Source organism: Brachycentrus maculatus, unplaced genomic scaffold (assembly GCF_059751285.1).
Source record: "Brachycentrus maculatus isolate JH-2025_06_01 unplaced genomic scaffold, ASM5975128v1 h1tg000400l, whole genome shotgun sequence".
NCBI lineage: Eukaryota > Metazoa > Arthropoda > Insecta > Trichoptera > Brachycentridae > Brachycentrus > Brachycentrus maculatus.
In genome coordinates this window covers 331,845-352,975 of record NW_028281149.1, presented here as the reverse complement: position 1 = coordinate 352,975, position 21,131 = coordinate 331,845, and the positions used below count along the sequence as shown (strand labels likewise).

Here is a 21,131-nt window from a genome sequence, read left to right as displayed (position 1 = left end):
TATGGCGAACAAACGGACACTACTCTGTAATAATGAATGGCATACTGAAGCAAAAAAATGTATTTACACACAAATAACTTTAACAAAGTAACTTTAAAAATTCAGAGGGGCCAAGTGCCTTCTTTAGTCCCTCTCTGTGGGTCCCCATGCAACTATCTATCATCATTATATTATGCTACTAATGTTCTGCACTAAGCTAAGCAGTATGTATAGAGAAAACAATTCGAAAAAAGAGACCCAAGACATCGTAAGGTGGGGAAAGCAACGAAGAAGACAATGGTAAGTAGAAGAAGAAGAACAATATGAAACAGGCCAAACAATACATTAAAAAAATGTCAATAAAACGATGTTATAAATAAACGGTTTATTAATTTGAGTGACGTATGCTAACAAAGCTTTAAAATTAAAAACAATCCTTTTTTAAAAACCGTTTTAATAATAGTGAATTGGTATTGTTTTTTATTGAATTTCGATCTGATAAATCCTCATTAGCACTATCCTTACAATCTAAGTAAGTTACATCTTATCTGTAAAATAATATTTAGATAGCAACACTCAAATTCAAATATAAAAAAGAGGGAAATCTAACTAAAAAAATTACAAAAATAAACTTCAAGTTAAAAAAAAATACACCTGCAATGTCAGGAAGTAAGATTATTTTTTTATAATAATTTATAAACTACATGATATACATTAAATTGTATTCATCCCAATGATCGTTTTATATTTTCAGATAATTTTACTTGGCCTATTGAAAAATATGCAAGATTTACAAATGAATGGACAAGGGAACCAAAAAAAAATATTTTACTTAAAATAAATTTTGACGAAATGCATATTGTATCCGAGAAATTTGTATTGGATACAATTAAACTTAAATATATCAAACATGGATATCTTAAAGAGAAAACTCTTCTCATTTGTCAAGAAGAGAAGGTAGGAAATTTGAATTATGTTGTGCTGTGGAAAAAAATGTGCCGATATTTATTTGTATTTCTATTAATGCAGCTTTCCTCTGCCTTTATATAATCAACAAACTAACTAATCCCGGGTATTTTCGATGCGGTGCCATATGTATCACTTGAGTGTAGACAAAGACCAAAAGAAGAGGATTTTTATTGATTGTTTTATGCAGGGGCTGAGCCGAAAAGTAAAAATGATGTTTTCATGTGCGAAGGAAGAGATAACAAAATTAATTGAAATCCTGCATGTCCATTGTCCGGTCAAAAATGTCATAGATGATTTGCAAAGTTCATTGGCAAACTACAAAACTTTCCAGGATATGTTTAAAGAAGAAATGAAGAGAAAATGTTCCGAAGTTAGCATTAGTAAGAGTTATAGTTTTATTTTTAACCACACTAGTTTTTATAAGATTAGGTTACATGTATAGTAGACGCTTTCTTAACTAGTCTTATCGGGACCGACCCGGAGTCGGATAATGCAAAAGCCGGTTAAAGATAAGGTAGTAAAAAACGCATTTAAAAAAACACTTTCACAAGGAAGAAAAAACACAATTTTTCAAAACATTAGAGCTTGGCTAGGAATATCAAGTGGCTATTTTTAGTGTTGGTAGGCAGTTACAGATGAAAGACCGCCTATTAGAAATCCAAACCAAGCCTTGCTAACCGGTTATTATGAAAATGCTAACTAACCATCACCCCGCTTCACTGCAGGGGTAGACAGAATGAATAGAATGCCAGCAGGAACTGTAAATTTATATGAAACATACTGCTTTCCTTTAACTCTTAGGCCCTCTGTAGGCCAGACATTCTGGCCCGTATGATTCTAGTAGGCAGCTCCGTGGGCCACAATGTCTGGCCCGGCGCAGGTATAACTTTAATCACTGATTTCTTTATCACCAAAGAATTGCCAGAACGTGTCCCAAAATTAGGGAACCAAAATATTTATTTTAATGGTAGACAAACGTCGCATTTTTTTTATCAGTTATGAGAAAAAATGGTCAGAGTGGAAAGGGTTAAAAGTTACTGCCAAAATTCTTCAGTAGATTTGTAATATGGCTTCCTCATGGCCTGATAATGCCATTTCAATCAAATATGAAATATGATTGGAAATAAATATTTCCATAAAACATACTCCATTTTGTTTAATAGTAATTTCCGCTAAGACTAATGGAAATTGTATTAACGTGAGGAGCTGACCTGTAATGTAAGACAAAATCCTTTATAATTTGTTTTGTTAAAATCTGGTATCCTTTCTGAGTGAAAATACCCTTTTACATAGCTGTTAAATAAATTTTCATTTAAAATTTCTTTGCAGAGTGGCAATTACGCTCTTCTGCACTAATTTTTATTTAATTTCAGGTACTCTGTTTCCTCAGAACTTTGATTTCATCAATTTTCTAAAGGTTTGCATCATGGATCCAGATTTTCCATTTTTTGTTGATCAAGTGGAGAAAAATCTACAACCATTTCTTCAGTAATCCAAACTCGACTTAAGGATCATCAGTCTAAACAAGAAATGTAATGAAATACATGAGGTGCCTATGGGCGTTTGTGCACTACACGGAATTTGCCGTCTGGCACTTCAGTTAGAAGAATAAACGGATGATCAGCTTGGATTGGCTTGTGCTTTTGTCTTTCTATTCTCGGATCGGTGCGTGATCACGGTGGGCGTAAATTCGATCACTCTAAATTGTCAGTCGCTTTTATTTTTCAAAACCGGACTGCCAGACGGTAAAATTCCGTGTAGTGCACAAACGCTCTATGGATATTAAGGATTTACTATGTGATCAAACATTTTAAAAATGTATACTGCAGTGGAAGTTGTTTATAACGCAGGCATGAAGGCGGAGTAACCTAACTCAGGTTATATGATCTTCTTCTTACCCTGATCCATACTGTTATTGTTCGAACGTAACAAACTGTATCCCATACATTCAGCTACAAAAAAAATATATACACAGAAACGTTGATGATACGTCAAATTTTTCCTACTCACCCTATGCATACCAATACGTCATACGACACATTTAGTATTTCGAGGTCAATATTGCTGACTACTTCATTTGCAGAATATGTCCTGTCCGGATTATAATGATTGATTTATTACCCTCAATACAAAATATATTTGTAAAAATATTCAATAAACTATTATTATAAACAATTATCCCGTGAAATTTTATGTTGAGAACCTCTGACTTGCAATGGGTCTTTTGATTTAAAAAATTGCCTGATTCATTGTAAATAAGGACAGTGGAACCTCTCATAACGAGCATAATTTGTTACTCTTATCAGAACCTTACTCGTTACGCGAAGCATTTTTTGTTTTAACTGTCGCGAAAGTCCCGGCTCACAAAGGAATGCCGTGAAAATGGGACTTGCCTTTTGTCTGTAACTTGTTATGCGAAATGTCACTAGTTAAGGGAGCAACTTTTTCACATTTTTTTGATCATTATGAGAGGTTTCCTGATGATTGTTAACCTACTTTTTTTTAATAAACCCAAACGCAAAGGTAAGGCAGATAAAACAAAAATTGGCAAAAAAAAAAAGACCTCGGGTATATCCGAATAAGCATTATCAAAGACGCGTTATGTCCGGCTTCTACTACATTATATAATTACTTACTGACTCTTTTATCCATCCGTTTCTAAATAAACTTGTCCCTTTTCAGGGCAACCATGGCACTATTAGAATAACACTGTTCACCAACACCATAGCAGCTTCTTCAAGTGCCTTTACCAGTTTTACGGATGTGTTTAGAATTTCAGATTCTTCTCAAAATAAATTGACCAGTGTGATAATGTCGGTAACAACACTTTGTGTAAAATTTTTTTTTTTTTAGCCAATGGCGGCAATGGGTAGAACATTAAATCTTCTACCGATTTCAGCTTTTTTGAGAGATTTTAGAAAGTGAACAGTCGATCAGCATAGCCAGTTTTGCAAGAGTATTGATTTTTCTATTCGATTTTGTTAAATATGGACATAAGTATTTTTAATATTCTACCGATTGGCGCAATGAGCTAAAATTTTTTTTTTTTAAATTAATGTGATTGGCAACTGGACTAAAGGTGTCCCTAGTCTATCAGTCACAGGTACAAATACTATGATACGTCAAGAGATCATTATATCAAGATACTTGTATGGAGCTGTAATACGTACTATATACTAGGCACTAGCCACTAGTCGAATCTCACAAATCTGTTTCAAACCAATATAACCAGCGATAACATTGTCACTCATAAAACATAAAACTAATTTTAGCTTATCAATGACTTGCCGGTCAGTCGTTTTGCATTGTGATGATGAAAAGAGACAAATACACATGTCGATGTCAGTCATGGCGTGTTAAATATCACTCGGCTCAGGACTCACCGGGTTCGGAAATACGCGGAGATATGAAGTATCACAGATATTGCGATATTAAATAATTTTGGGTATCGCGTACCAAGGCGGTGTACGAGATACGAGGAGCATGAACGAGTCTGGTTAGCAGGCTAGTATCTGGTAACAGGAAGCGTATACTAGTATCTTGACATGGTGATATCGATATCACTAAGTAGCAGTCTAAACACACCACTAAACTGGACTACTCATGATGTACCACTTCAATTCAATTCAGTCAAGGGGCCAATTTGTAAAAATAAATAATTTTCAAATGATGTCAGGTGTTTTATTCATGGATTAAAAAAAATACATAATACGTATATTATAATCTAAAATGGTTTGCCGGTGTACACAAATTTCTTCTGGAAGTTGAAGGAGCCATGTGAAGGTTTATTAGCAGTCACTTTGCAGTATTCCTCAAAGTTGGGATGAGTGAAGGAGTGTCTGGTGGGGCGAGACTTGGGCTGGACCTTCTTGGGAACCGGAATGGAGGGTTTGAACGCCATCTGGGAACCGTTGTACGACTCAAACAGCTGCTCGCCAGATCTAAAATAAAAATTGCACAAAAAAATAAGGGACTCTTATTTTTACACAGAATGGTGTATGGGAGAAACTATGAGATAATTTGTAGATTGCGTTCTTGGCGTCCTAACTCCGAATACGAGTTATCTCGCACTGCGTTTACTTGCCATATACGTGCAGCTACAATAAAATTCCTAGTACAATAGAGTTCCATCAGTGCTAATATGTTTAGATGGCGCATGAGAAGAGAACAAAAAATCAATGCTGGCTTACATAAACAGAAAATCTATTAATAAATGAACAGAAAATATAATTATGTACTATCATTAAAGCTTTTGTATAATATGATTAAATGAAATAGGCTTTTTAGACTGGAGTTCTGAAAATTTCCGTGACAGTCAACGTGTTAATAGTAAATTAACTTGACTCTAGCCAATGTCTGTACACGACGGATTTTTCAATTCTTTGGATATGTTGCGCGTTGCTATGAGGATAGCCTGGAATGACTGGATGTGATCGAAAGCTTGGAGGGGAAGAGAGGGAGAGGAAGATTTACCACCGATCAAGTTAAGACAGCAGCTGGCACTTCGGTGATTGGAGCGCTTGATTAATTTCTATTCCTGATGATTAATTTCTTATTCTCATTTTAGGAAATAGGATTAAGGTTAACAAGATTGAAACACAAGATTACGCAAAACTAACACAGCAGAATATAAAATATAAAACTTTCTACGGTGATGGTTAGTTAGTCAGAGCTACTCACAATTTGCCGATATCGTGTGGAAGACTGCCCTCCCCGGTGGTGGGTATGCCGTGCATGATGTGCAGCGCCACCTGCCTCACGCTGGGGTGGAAGTGCTTGCGGAGGATAGACAGCTCATACAGCGAGGTGGCGGCCGCATTGCAGTACTCGGGCTCCATCAGCGCGGCGTCGTACTGCCCCGAACCCAGCTCTTGGTCCAGCTCCAGAAGGATGTCACTCTGTTTTGATTGCTGCGCAAATATTTAACCGTCGTTTCATTTACTTTATAAAATAAACAACTTTGTTTTTAACCACTTTTTTATTGGTACTTTTTTTTTCTCCAACCGGTTTCGACAAGAACCTTGAAAAACCACAACACTGGATTTCAAGTCCACCTGACAAAACCACGGCGCCTGTCAACGAGTGGTTGCTTTTAAAATTGCCTATACTATAGCAGTTGACATACGATGTATAGAGGAATAAATGATTAGTGACTATTTAGAAATTAAGATTTCTTGAATGTTTTTCGCAGATACTTTGTGGCACATTTTATAAACTTTATAAAATAAAACAACTTTATGCTAACCACTTTTTTATGAGTACATTATTTTCTTGAACCGGTTTCGACAAGAACCTTGTCATCATCAGGGTTAAACATGTACTTGTCAAAACCGGTTGGTGAAAAAAAATGTGGTTAAAAACAAAGTTGTTTTATTTTATAAAGTTTATACAATGTGCCACAAAGTATCTGCGAAAAACATTCAAGAAATCGCATCCCGAAATTCAAGACAAGAATTCGGCAAGAACTGCGGACAAATTGTCAGCAGTGGTCTTCCTGGGCGGCGCAAACCCGATGCCTTGTAAAAGAGAGCTTGATGGCGGCTCTCAGGCATGCGGAGTACATGGCCAAGCCAACTGAATCGCCTTTTCTTAACGACAGTTGTGACCATGATTTGCTTTTCAATTCAATTTATTTATTTATAGTTAATATACACATTATAAACTTAAATTTAAATTGTATACATTAACAAAAATTGAAAATAAGCAAGAATACTATTGCTAAAGGTGTAGAAGAATCCCGCTTCGGAAAACTCCTTCAGACACATGGAACGGATCAATATCCAATGAGATATTGTTCAACATAGCGGTAGCTCTTTCTACAGGCATAACCATCGGCAGGTTGGTCCTGTGTATAGGAATGTGAAACAATCTATGTCGACGCTGTCTTAGGTAACTATCGGGAACATACAGACCAATGTTATGGATAATTTCAGGATTATCGATCATACCGCACAACAATGGATAAAAATGCGTAATCAAATACACATTCCTTCTAGTCTCTAAACTATTGTAGCCAAGCATACCCTGGAGAAACTCGGTGTCCTGCTGCGTCCTACGCCTTAATTGTGCTATAGCCAATCAAAATATGTTACCTGCATAACTGTTTTGATTATTCCTAGACATCCGAGTGTCCCATTGTGCAGGACCTGTGTACTGAGGGTCCCGATGCGCTTTAAGAACGCCAGCAATATTTGCTGAGAAACTTTCTTCCTCCTCTTGATCAACACACTCGTCACGGCTCTCAATATAATAATGAGATCAGAGTGATTCTTACCTGAAACGAACAAAACATACATTGCAGCATTTCCTAAACATACTTCAGCCACTGTATTCAATCGGTAGCCTGGAGGGGAAGAGAGGGAGAGGGAGATCCCCTACACCAAGGGTGGCCAACCCGCGGCCTACCGGGTGTCGACTTACGGCCCGCGGAGCATTTCACATATTTTTCCTTTAAGTATACATAAAACCACCAAAAGAACAATCTATCGTGCATAGTTCGTATGATATCCCGTATATGGAAGTATTTCACTATCGTGATAATTTCAAGACCCATATAATGGCGTCAAGTAGTAAAGACGTTGGACCAAACAAGATAAGAGTAACAGAAAAACTGATAAGTTTTCTGATTATTTTTCGTATTGCCTAACTCTAATTTAATAAATATGTTTGATTCTTATTTTCATTGTATCTTAAAATAATTTTTTTTTTAAAATTGCTTTGCTTTGAATAATAGAAGAAATTTTATTTTACGGCCCGCTGTAAAATGTCATTTTTAAAAACTGGCCCGGCTGCTGAAAAGGTTGGCCACCCATGCCCTACACGATGGACCGACCAAATTAAGGCAGCAGCAGGCACCTCGGTGGTTGGAGCGCTACGTGCAGCGCAGTCAAGGGATAACCGGAGAAGAGTCATTGCTTCCCAAGGGTCACAACCCTCAGTAATGAGGAATAAGACGGAGAAGAAGAACCAATAATTGGGCAAATGATCCATTACAAGTCAGGAAACACACTTCAGATGGAAAAAGTGTTTTTATCCGTTCGGTCGATTGATGCTTAAGGACGGGAAGGGTATTTTTACCTTAGGCCTCATTTAAAAATCAGAAATGAATAAAATACATATGTAATGTTTTTATATGAATATTATGTACCAATATATTTGTTAAGGTCTTAACTATGGGTACATAATTATCAAATCCCATCGCCAGCGGTCCGCACGTGTGAAAAACACCAGTCCGAAATGTGTAAACGTATGTGGTCAAATATAAATCACAAACAAAATGTAAAACACAATATTTTAAGTGAGTTCAAATCTTTGTCCCCACATTCTGGGATTCAATTGATAATTTAGTGTAAAATGTAGATGTCTGGGGATTAACAGGGCTTATGACTAGTCATAGGCTGGTTACTTAACCAGATCACTTGATCACTTTAACATTCACCGTTCTACCCATGATTCTCAAGCCAACCGACCAGTGAACTCAATCATGAAGTGACATGAGATTGTTGATATATGTATGAGTTCCAAAAATTTTACTACTGTGGTAGAATAGTGAATGTTATATGTGTGTAAAAAGAGATCACTTTATCAGCCTATGACAGGTCTTAAAAATATAAGCCCTGTAATAACCCAGACTTCCATATTCTTCATCATCTATGTTTTAGATGTCTATATCGTGATGGTTAGTTTATAATGAATCTTATTTTTTGACACTCAACATAGATGAAGAAGAATATGGTCTGAGAATTTAAGGGCCTTACGACCATCATAGATTGGTTTAAGTGATCACTTTACACACATGTAACATTCACCAATTGGTAGAATTCTACCCATGATTGACAACCACACTACTCAATTTTTTTAAACAAAGAGATATATTGATCAAACTCATAACACAGTATGTGCGAGTACACAATAGCCATCTATGGTGGGATGAGGAAGACTTTTATTTAGTAGACATTTTTATCTCGATGTATGCAAGATCCTAAAACCCGGATTATTAACCCCGTAAATGCCCAGACTTCCATATTCTTCTTAACGTATGTTGAGATGTTAAAAAATAATATGAAATAACTCCTATAATAGATTTTTGTCACGATGTTGGTTTATTGGCTAATAAATTAATATGAAAAATCACAAGACTATTGATAACATTCTTATTGAAATCTGTATTGAACAAAAGGATATATTAAGGTTTAAACATTCGATATTTGAATAAAACAAAAAACGTGCGTTCGCATACGTCATCAAATTTCCGTCATCTAACGTTTTATGACGTCATATGGTTTTTAGAGCTGTTATAGTAGTAGTGCGGATTGTTTGTTTACCACTACACTACTATTTGTGTAATACAAATATGAGGGGAGGGGGGGTTAGGGTAGACCATCGACATCAACAAATAGAGCCGTCAATAATTTAGCAATGTTACCGATATTAAAATAAGTTTATCATTTTCATCGTTCCTGTGACTTCATTCATTACCAACTTACGAAAACAACGTATTTACGAAGGCGAATTTTCCAAAAGAAAATGATGAATGAAAATATTGATACACACAAAACGAGTCTCATACAATCCTTCATAGGTTGAGTATGTTAAATTAGATATTCCTCCTGTCTGACAATGATCCATTGGAGATAATCCATATTTGTGAACAAGTATTTGGACACAGTCAAAATGTCGTTGTTATCAATCTACTTACCAGCGTGGATTTTGAGCAGATTCCTGTACAAGTGAGAATAAAATCTGGACGGATCAATATTCAGGATGTCCCCCTGTCCGGAGAGAATGGTGAAGACAGTTTCGACGCAGTGAAGTTGTTCCCTGTAACCGAGGTCTTCATCTTCCAGGAGCTTATCCAATAAATTAACTAGATCAGAGAAGTACTCCAAATTCATGACATGGGCAAATCTGAAAAAAATACATGTGTTAACGTCCAAGTGACTCAAGTTAACTATAGTTAACAAAAAAATAGAATTTGACATCTAGCGCAAACCAACGTATACAGATACAATAATACATAATTCCTCTAACCATCCCTTAACACGTAAACATTCCGCATTCCACTCCATGATCCATAGATCAATTAATGTTCTATTATCCCCTTACAGTTATAATAAAGAACTTACAACTACATACATATTAAACAAATCGCGATAAATAATGGTTACAATAGTAAACTAATCGATTATATTTTAAATAAAAAACTAAAATCAAATATTAGAAACACATATTTATATTCTTGTGAACCAACTGATTTAAATGAAAATTTACAGTGAAGAAGAATATTATAAGTTGATAAAAAAATTGCAAAAAATTTAAAAATTTAAAAAATGTTGCAAAAACCCATGTGTTGTGCAACAGTTCATGCCTAGATGCCCAACAACCCTTGATGTTGAGTAACCAGCGCATCCAAAGGGTCGAGAGTTTCAAGTACTTGGGAGTGTACGCGACTGAAAATGGCAGCCTTAAAAAGGAACTGGGAGTGCGATTAGGACTCGCTGGGTCCGCATTTAACAGTATGAAGGCTGTCTGGAGATCGGATTTATACTCGGTGAAAACCAAATGCCGCCTATACAATGCCTGCATTGCTCCTGGTCTCTTATACGGCTGTGAAACATGGCACCTTGCAAGGGCCCAGAGCAGCCGTGTACTAAGCTTTGAGAATAGGTGATTGCGGAGAATCTTAGGCGTGCGGTGGTTTGACTTTGTGAGGAATGAAGAGATAAGGCGTAGGACGCAGCAAATCTTGGTCACAACTGTCGTCAAGAAAAGGCGATTCAGTTGGCTTGGCCATGTACTCCGCATGCCTCCTGAGAGCCTTAATCAAGCTTGCCTCTTTTACAAGGCATCAGGTTCGCGCCGCCCAGGACGACCACTGCTGACAATTCGTCGGCAGTTCTCGTCAGAACTTCGGGACGCGGATCTGACTTGGGAGGATGCAAGGGACCTGGCAGCTGACAGAAAAGCCTGGAGACAGTTTGTGGACTCCATAAGCTCCACCTAGGGAGCGGATATGGTTATATATAAAAAAATTAGCTAACAATATTTCAGATACACTCCCCAAAAATTTAAAACCCGCCTTTTATACTAATAATAGTTTCAATAAATCATTAAGAATTAATATAGATAAAGTCGATAAACATAATAAATGAGGATTTTTTTCCTTACAGTGCTCATCGTGCCCCAGCCTATATATGAGAAAAACATCTTGAAATTTTAACATCCGATGTAAAGAGCATACAAGATGCTTCAATAATAATAATTATTCTGAATTTGCCAATCACTTAATAGAAAATAATCATTGAGAATTATAATTACTGAGAAATATTAGAAATTAAAAAGGCAATCAATAATAATTTACAACTAATAAATACACAAGTAAATGATTTTGCTAAAAGTCCGTTATTAAATATGTTTCCAATCACTCATCATCCCTGATCCCTTTTGACTGTGACTGCCAATCAACACGAAAAAAATAAAGCCACTTGAGATCTACCTAAGCTTCTTTCCCTAACCGTCAAAATATTTTGAATATTGTTTCAGTAGATAGTGTTTTAGTATTAATCAGTCTTGATAAAGAAGCGGTTAGCTACGAAACCGGTAGACATTATAATTAAGTTATAATAAAATATTTATAGTGATTTTAAAACAAAGCTAAGGAAAATCAACAAAGGAAAATCACAAAGTTAGAGCTTCAAATATAAATTACATTTTATTTTTAAGTTTCAAAAGCGAAAAACAGTCTGAAACAGCCTTTATTACCCAATAATGTGATCACTATTCAATGAGCTTGGATACATACTTGGAAAGGCCTTCCAGCGTCGCTCCAAGAAGTCTGGAATTTGGAGATCTTTTTAAAATCCGGAAATAAATTGTAAAAACAACTTTAACAATTTCCGTAAGATTCTGCTGCTTAGTTTGCTTATTTTCTTCAGCCTTAGTTTCCAACATCTCTTTTTCCAGCTCTTGTAGTTTTTTATTTCTCTATAAACAAACACAGGGTGATCAAAAAATTCACAGAACAACCCTTTATCCGCACCCCAATGGTGCATAGGCCACGCTTCATATAAACGCAGTGTTATCTTGATCGTTAACAAAAAATCACTTATATTTATTCGAAACCCCCCTAGGAATCGAACCCGGGACCTCCAGAACGGTAGCCGAGCGTGCCCTCTAAAAAATGTATAACACATTTTTTAGAGGCGAAGCAAAAAGGGCTATATTCAATAGAATTGTTAATATTTAAAAATTATGTTTATACCACCCTTATTATGCAGTTGTGTATTATGTATTAAGTGTATTATGAGATATTGCATCACAAGCAGTACTAATGAAATATACCTTTCTCTCTTTCTTTGACATACTAATAAGCCTCTGTTTGTGAGAGATCTGCTTTTTTTGTTTCATTTCTAGTTTCTTTTCATCATCCAAATTGATATCCTTTATCCGGAGTGACAAGAGGCAATTCAATACTTCGCAGTGTACGTCGTTCGATTGATTTTTCACCAGCTGGTTTATTTTTCTAACAAGCTACAAACAAAGAAAAAAGTATCAATAAATCATAGACATTTCATTTTGACATATTCAAATTCATTCATTCGTGCAAACCCTTATCCGAACCCCAATGGTGCATAGGGCACTGCATCATATAAACGCAGTTTTATCTTGATCGTTAACACACGAAGCAAAGGTGATCAACCCTCTGCTTCAAGTACCAGTCCAGGGGAATATTGAATAAACGTGAAAAATCTTTTATATTTATCTGACCCCCCCCCTTGGGAATCAAACCCTGGAACCGCCAGAACGGTAGGCGAGCGTGCTGACCATTACACTTCAGAGGCGGACAAAAACATATTATAAAGTACTTTTTAAAAAAAAAAAAAATTGTTATCTTACCATTAAAGATATCACTCCTTTCTTATCGGCTTTGAAAACGGTTTTGAAGCATTCGTTGACAATAATTCTCACGGAAGCGTCCTTGTTATTCAGGAACGGAACCAACATTTGGCCGATATTTGAGGAGTAGTTGAAATAGGAATGGGAAACGAGTAAGTCACAAAGGCAGGTAACAGCTATATGGCCGAGTTTCATCTTTCCAGCGTCCACCTTACGAGCATCGCCTTTCTTCTTCACAAGAATGGATGCCATTTTCTCCAACCTCTGCAAGTATCTCTTGTAATGGGCGAGAAGAGAAGCCTCATACTTATGGAGTATCAATGTATCCTTTTTTACTGAAAAAATATGAACAGTTTACATAGAGCAAATGCAGAGAGAATTGTTGTCGAACAACAATGAAGCTCCATAAAACTTGGTATTTTGGTCACATAATGAGAGGTGAAAAGTATGCCATCCTACAGCTGGTCATAAAAGGGAAGATCGAGGGTCGCAGAGGGGTTGGAAGAAAGCAACTCTCCTGGCTTGGGTACATTCCAGAGTGGACCGAGATGAGAGGTGTGGAGGAGCTGGAGGTGCTGGATGTGCTGCCCAGGACAGACAAGGTTTTTCCCGAGTGATTGTCCATATCGTGGTACCCGGCAGGTTTTCATTTCAACTTTTTTTCCTTCTTTGACCTCTATCCGCACAATCAGATGGTGCATAATCGATACAGTGTTAACTTGATCAATATTTATATGACGGCAGGCAAGAGTTGTGCACTACAGATTCTTGGATTTAGAAATGGAAAATATTCTCTCCTTAGATACATAGATAGCTCAAGGAACACTTCTTCTAAAGCCCTTATTCGCACCCAATGGTGCATAGGGCACTGCATTGACTAGTGTAATCTTCAGTATTGACGCAGTGTTATCTTGATCGTTACATGACGCAGTGTAATCTTAATCGTTAGTTACATGAAGGCAAGGTGATCACTATTGCGCTTCAGGGATCAGTCCAGGGTGGTATTAAATAAATATTATAGTGAAAAATCACTATTATTTATTTTCACCCCCCCTGGGAATTGAACCCGGGACCTCCAGCATGGTAGCTAAACACGCTAACCATTACACCACGGAGACGGATAAAAGGAACACTAGATAAGAGAAATATGCGAGTTTGAAGATGTCGTTAGGTTAGGTTCCCAAATGAAATATTCCCATTGTAATTCATTCATATTCTTTCTCTTTCAAAATTTTATTTTTGTATAATGTCAGACCGTAACAATTTCATTTTAATGACCTGACGGAATGATTATTCCGAAGCCAGTAGTCACGAATTTGTTTTTTTTTTTTTAAAGTGGTATTACACAAAGTGAACGATGAATGATAGGGAGAGTGTTACTGATAATTATAATATTGAAAACTTACATTTTGTGTCTCCGAAATCCTGTTGTGATATTTGGTAATCTGGCAAAATATCCTTGAACACTTCTAATAAGGAGATGGCAGACAACTTTCTTACGGTGAGTAGGTTCTCGTTTCCGGCTTTGGATTTTTCATCTAAGAAATTGAGGAGTCCAAAAAAGTTATCCGTCTTTAAAGAAAACATAACTTCAAATTACTCGAACTAACATTAGTAAATTAAATTTAGATACTCCAGCTAAATGACAATATTTTATGTTCAAATAATTTATATTTTTATTTCAAATACAGTGGAATCTCTTATAACGAGTAATTCGTTATAAGAGATTCCACTTAATAATAGAATAGTAATTCTTATATGAGTTACAGAGAAAAAGCAAGTCCCTTGTTCACCACATTCATAGAGATATTTCATTAAGATTTCATCAACCATAGAAAAGGTTGATGAAATGAAATATTTGGGCATAATACTAGATTCAAAATTGACATTAAATGCAAATTTTGAACACGTTAATAAAAAAATATCAAAAAAAATATTTTTCCTTAGTAGATTAAGGAATAAATTAAATAAAGATACTGCAGAACTAATTTACAAAACAATCATTCTTCCACATATAGATTACTGCTCAACAATATTATTTTTAGCAAACGAAGGAAATTTAAATAAACTAGAAATTATACAAAATAAAGCGATGAGAATAGTTCTTAAGAAAAATAAATATAGCAATGTAAAAAAAATGAGAGATGAACTAAAATGGTTATCTATAAGAAGAAGACTTAAATTTAATATGTTGATATTTATACATAAATTTTTTCACGATAAATTACCAAAATATTTTAAGGATAAAGTTGTCTTAAACAAAAATTGTCATGAATATGCTACTAGACAAAAGGATAAAATAAGACTACCATTATTGAAAAGAGCTGAGTCGCAAAATTGCTCGATGTATAAGGGTTTAAAAATGTATGATGAGATGCCTGAATGTATGAAGAATGAAAAGTGTCTGAAAGAATTTAAAAATAAATGTCTAAGTTACTGTAAGGAAATGTAAATATATAAAGATTATGTAAATGTATATAATAGTTTATATTAGTTTAATATAAGCTAACTTAAGAAATAAATAAAAATAAGAAATAAAAAAAAAGCAAGTCCCTTGTTCACGACATTCACTTGTGAGCTCGGCTCCCGACCGTAAAAACAAATGTTTCACTTAACAAGTAAGATTCTGGAATAAATATGCTCGTTATAAGAGGTTTCAATGTATATGTTTATTAAGAGTATAACTTGGATATAATCTTCTCTTTCTTTATCTGTCAATTAAAGCACACGTTTCATGTTTTAAATCAGTAAAAATGGCTATTATCAATATACCAGTGTAATAATTTACAATTTACTTAATTTGTAATTTTGGATACATATTTTTCACTTTTATTTCTTTGATATTCAATATAATGTATTGTGAAAGGCAAAATGGAATATTAACGAGGTGTGGGCAGATCTCCTGGCTCTGGAACAGAGATTGGATGGGGATCAGAACCATATAGGCGCTGCTTGAAGCTACCCGAGACAAGGACAATTAATCTCAAGTGATAATCAACGTCAGTGAAACCTGACATGACACGCATAGAAGAAGAAGAGATAGATGTGTGGTGTGCGTGTGAGGTGAGTGAGAAATTATGAAAACAACCTTATTTTCGGGATTCTCCAAGATCCCAGAACAGAGCACTCCGATTTTAAACTTTTTATTCTGCAGTTCCTCATGCCGTGCAACGAATATTTCCGCTGTGGATAAAGGTTTTCTGGTATCAATCAACGGAGCTTCGTTTTTATCGATCACTTCATCAGCAGATTCGCCATTCTCCATCTCCAACTCATCTTCCATCTGTTCATCTTCCGACCAGCCCTTGGCAATACGTTTTGGTTCCCTATCTATAACAAGACAAAGTGTATTTTAAATAATCAAAATAACAATAATACTTATATGAGCATAACAAATTAGCAATTTCCCTCTAGGCTACTTCTGTAGGCTGTTAGCTCTCTTCATGACCCCCTCCCCCCCCCCCCGAGTTGAGCCCGCGCTCTCTAGGACAAGAACTGCGGACATATTATCAGCAGGGAAGATCATGGGCAGCAGAAACCTGATGCCTTGTAAAATAGGGATATTTGACAAATTTCAAAAATAAAATTAAAAGATAAAATTTGGACATCTATAAAAGAATTTCCAATAAATTCCAATAAAAAGCGTCAAGCGACTCCCATATGCTTCTTCATTTATGTTGATATGTCAAAAATGTAAAAATAACTCCTAAGTGGAAAAACCCAGATTTGTGAACAAGGATTTTTAACATTTCACCCACAGAGGCGGACAGAAATACTGCTTCGCTTGGATTATATAAAAAAAAATATTTACCTTCATCATCAAGTTCACGTGTTTGAAATCCAAATTTAGTTTTAATGGGTAGTAGCTGTTTTCTCTTCTTATTCAGAACAATAGGTCTATCTATCTTCTCATACCCGACTTCTAATTCTTCTTCTTCATCTGCATCCTCAGCTTTCCTTTTCTTTCCTAATTTCCTGGTAGATGCAATCAAACAATTCATTTTTTTACAAAAATGTTAATAAAATTAGTATATAACCACTCACCGAGATTTTTACGTCTACCGGTTTCGAGACGTATCCGTCTCTTCGTCAGGACAATCACTAACACAGCATACAAACAATACTACCCTTCACCACCATGTACGTTTAACCTCGGCTCGTAACGCATGTCTGTATTGAAAACTCTAGTGCATGTTGGTCTTCGGGTCGACCAAAAATCGCATGTGTTAGACATTTTGTGCAGTTTTGAGTGTGTAAATGGTGCTATGGTGGTGAAGGGTAGTATTGTTTGCATGCTATGTTAGTGATTGTCCTACCCATATTATTATTATTAATATAAATGGCAATGATGTTTCTTGGATTCAAAACCTATACGAGTTATATACTACATATTAACTTCAAATTGGATTTTTTTTAAATGGTAACATATATTTATCTAGGAGCTGGTATATTGATAAGTAATTGATATTTTTTTTACCAGTACCTACCTAGGAATTTTTAATCTGTCATGGTGTGTATTGGCATATTAATTATTTTAACTCGATCCAGAAAAAAATGCTTTTAAATATTCAACGGCCAATTGTATTTTATTTTATTTTTGAAATTCAATTTGTATTGCATTTTGCATTTTGCATTTTAAGCAATAATATTTAGTACTCTGTGATATGGTTTTGTTTATTATTAATGATGAATTTTTTTTATTCTCAATATTATTAATATTTAAAGCATTTACTTTGTGGTTAGTCATTTTTACTTATTTATTTTTTTAAGTACAGCCTCCTATCAAACAAACATTTAAAAATTGAAGTAAGAAACGGATTCATAAAGGCTTTTGTTTGGAGTGTTTTGCTGTATGGGTGTGAAACCTGGACCATCCAAAAGTACGAAAAAGACCGGCTCGAAGCATTTGAGATGTGGGTTTGGAGGAAGATGACCAAAACATCATGGGTCGTAAGGAAGTCCAACGAAAAGGTGTTGCAGGACGTAAAAGAAAGAAGAGAGCTTATAAATCATATTTTGAAGAGGAAGGCCAAGCTAATAGGGCACTCAATTAGACATAGCACCTTTCTTAGCAACATCTTCGAAGGAAGAATCTTGGGAAAACGAACAAGAGGCCGCCCAAGAACTTCATACTTCCAGGATTTGAAGCGGCTCATGGACGTCTCCTCCTATTCGCAGCTCAAGAGGATGGCGACTGACAGAGACAAGTGGCTGACACAACAAGGCGCTGCCTTTAGAAGATGATGATGATGATTTTTTTACAAAAATGTTAATAAAATTAGTATATAACCACTCACCGAGATTTTTACGTCTACCGGTTTCGAGACGTACCCGTCTTTTATGCTTACAACTACGTAGTTGTAAGTGTGTGAATAGTGCTATGGTTGTGACGTGTGCTATTGTTTGCATGCTGTGGTAGTGATTGTCCTGACGAAGAGACGGGTAAGTCTCGAAACCGGTAGACATAAAAATCTCGGTGAGTGGTTATATACGAGGGTTGTCTGAAAAGTTTCAGACCTAACAATGATCCAAGGGTTTTTTCATCAAATTTATTTTTATTTTTCTACATAAACACCTTTTACATATATACACTTCTCCCAGCGATGCTCACATCTCTTCAACCCGTCCAAATAGTAGTTGGCGTCTTTCCCTGCAAAATAGTCATTTTCGAAGGTGATGGCCTCCTTATTCGATGAAAATCTCAGTCCTCCGAGCGTAATTTTTAGCTTAGAGAACAAAGAAAAGTCGCTCGGGGCTAGATCTGGTGAGTAAGGAGGGTGGTCAAGTAATTCAAATCGTAATTTGTGAATTTTTGCCATAGCAAGCAAGGTGTGAGAAGGCGCATTTTCTTGATGAAACATAATTTTTTTCTTCTGCAAATGTGGCCATTTTTCCGTAACTTCTGTATTCAACTTATCGAGTAATGATGCAAAGTATGCTCCTGTAATAGTTTTTATTCTTTTTCTAGGTAATCTATGAAAATAACTCCTTGACTATCCCAGAAAACAGTCGCCATCACTTTCCCAGCCGGAAGAACAGTTTTTGCCTTTTTGGGGCCGATACCCCCTTCGCAGTCCACTGTTTGTACTGTATTTTTGTTTTGGAGTAGCATGGTGTATCCAATTTCATCTACAGTTATTATTTGGTGCCAAAAAGTCTGACCCGTTGCGCCTAAATTGCGTCAACAGAGCGGTGCAAACATTCATTGGAACGTGTTTTTGGTCCGGAGTGAGCAAACGCGGCAGCCACCGCGCGGACAGCATTCTCATCCCTAAATCTTGATTAAGTATGCAACAAACACGTTTTTTCGACATCTTCATAGACTCTGCTATATTTTTAACCTTAATCTGACGGGTTTCCAACACCGTTTGATAAACTTGAGCAATTTTATGGTCAGTGGTTGCAGTTTTTGGCTTTCCCAAATGTTCATAATCATTTAGCTGGTACGTCCACGTTTAAATTCTGCTGCCCAAAATTTTACAGTGGTAAATAATGGAAAAGAGTCTCCGTACACAGCGTCTAACTCGTCTTTAATTTGCATAGACGTGTTGCCTTTCAAAAACAAATATTTAATGACTGCTCGATACACAATTTTTACATTTTTGAAAAAACGCTCACGGCGACTCATTCAAACAACTGTCAAAAAATAAGTGGTGGAAATTTTGATGAGTACCTTTTAAAACATGTCCAAACACATGCTCAAATTTTTATTGACAACGAGTGCCATCTTCATGTTGAGGTCGGAAACTTTTCAGACTGCCCATGTGCTAATATTACTAACATTTTTGTAAAAAAAATATATAAAAGTAGAAAATAAGAGAGTAATTCTGCGTACCTTTTTTCAAAGCCATTAGTTTGAACTTTTCCCGCCGATTTCATTAGATAATCCAAATCCTCGTCCTCCATCATGTCCATCATATCGGAGCCCTGGAGGGACTCATCGTCGCTGTACTGCTGCTGCGAACCTCCGGGCTGGAGAGCTTTGGGTGGCCGATTAATGATCTTCCTTTTCCTGTGCCTCTGCGTTTTGATTTTACCTTGCTTCTTCAATTTTGTAATTACTTGATTGCTGTGCTTTAGCTTGCTAACCTTCATTTTCCCTTTTTTCTGTAAATTGCAAATACATTATATGGAAAAATCCTGAGATGAAGATTGGCAGCGAAATCAATGTTTACAAAACTTGTGTGCGATCCATCATGACATATGGGATCCAAACTAGAGCGGACACCGTAGAGACAGAGTGTCAGAAATGAAGACTCTAGGAAGCATATCTGGCAAGAGTCTACGAGATAAAATAAGGAATGCCAGGATAAGGAAAATATGCGAGATCCAAGATGTCGCTAGGTGGGGAAGGCAACGAAGGAGACAATAATGTGCGCGTGTGAGGAGAATTGAACCATCCAGACTCCCGCACATTGCGCTGCAAGGCAGACCACTAAAGAGATGGATCGACAGCTGGGAACCGACAATGATCTTCCCAGTAAAATGATCTTCCCAGTCTGCAATCAGTGCATTAAATTTGGAAAGCGTGCATTTGCTGTTGCAGAACCGATGGCATGAAATGCTCTTCCGCCAGCAGTTAGAAACTGAGGGTGTGGTGATTTTTAGAAGAAAATATATTTTTTTAAATAATTCTATAAAAAAATCTCCCTTTTCCCGCTAATTAAATCTGAAATGGGGTATTACTTGTCAACTCTTAAAATATAACCCTACCAGATGCAAATTCTATCCCGAGTGGTGATATAGTCACCATCTCTAAGGTTAAAAAACGTCAAGAAGTAAGGAAACAGTTGAAGCTAATTTGATTAAGATGAAATTACGACTTCAATCCCGGATTTAGTATTTCTGTATCTGCAGAAATTGAAATCGTTTTTCCATTATGTACGGTGTTAACAAAAAATCTTGTAGGACTAAACTACAAAATAAAGTGTATTTAAAATAATGAAGAGAAACAATAAAAGGGCGTGATTGTTGTGTTAAGCAGTTTAAAAATATAGATTAAAAGCTGATAATACGGATGTAAGTTATCATTAAGATCCGAACATCTAACATAAACATATTAAGAATATAGATATTCCGCTTGACAATCAACATATTATTTAAAGAGTGATCACTCACCACCATTGTGAAATTTTATCCTTAATTTTTCTTCTGTAATAAATAAACTCTAACTGCGATTATCAGGAAACATTAAATAAAGTTTGGTTAAGAATATTTGTAATATTTTTTCCATGCGTGAATTTGACAGCCGATTGACATTTTATTCCATAGATCTTTAGGTCGTTATT

General features: G+C 36.0%; 1 protein-coding gene and 1 long non-coding RNA gene across 4 annotated transcripts; one reads left to right on the top strand and one right to left on the bottom strand.

Moving 5' to 3' along the window:
• The first annotated feature begins 578 nt into the window (after window positions 1-578).
• LOC148302896 (uncharacterized) lies at window positions 579-5,651 on the top strand. Of its 3 annotated transcripts, XR_015838563.1 has the most exons (6): window positions 579-648; window positions 734-936; window positions 1,136-1,328; window positions 2,322-2,480; window positions 3,631-3,765; window positions 5,516-5,545. It is a non-coding gene; the product is annotated as an uncharacterized LOC148302896 (long non-coding RNA). The 3 variants fall into 3 exon arrangements; XR_015838564.1 differs by lacking the exon at window positions 3,631-3,765 and having other exon boundaries at window positions 5,516-5,651; XR_015838562.1 differs by lacking the exon at window positions 5,516-5,545 and having other exon boundaries at window positions 3,631-4,607.
• Window positions 4,617-21,097, bottom strand: Noc3 (Nucleolar complex protein 3). Its single transcript, XM_088270901.1, has 12 exons — window positions 20,962-21,097; window positions 19,679-19,950; window positions 16,655-16,818; window positions 15,932-16,173; window positions 14,250-14,415; window positions 12,844-13,178; window positions 12,289-12,477; window positions 11,750-11,931; window positions 9,647-9,855; window positions 7,041-7,222; window positions 5,629-5,858; window positions 4,617-4,889 (listed from the first exon to the last, which is right to left on the bottom strand). The coding sequence occupies exons 1-12, from the start codon at window positions 20,965-20,967 to the stop codon at window positions 4,673-4,675; spliced, it is 2,394 nt and encodes a 797-aa protein (XP_088127027.1). The 5' UTR covers window positions 20,968-21,097; the 3' UTR covers window positions 4,617-4,672.
• Between the last annotated feature and the right edge of the window lie 34 nt (window positions 21,098-21,131).

Excerpts from the sequence above, each read along its gene's own strand:
- Noc3 (XM_088270901.1), bottom strand. Across the intron at positions 12,478-12,843 it reads AAGGAGTGATATCTTTAATG|CTTGTTAGAAAAATAAACCA; the intron begins GTAAGATAACAA and ends CTTTGTTTGTAG. Across the intron at positions 9,856-11,749 it reads ACGCTGGAAGGCCTTTCCAA|ATTTGCCCATGTCATGAATT; the intron begins GTATGTATCCAA and ends TATTTTTTTCAG.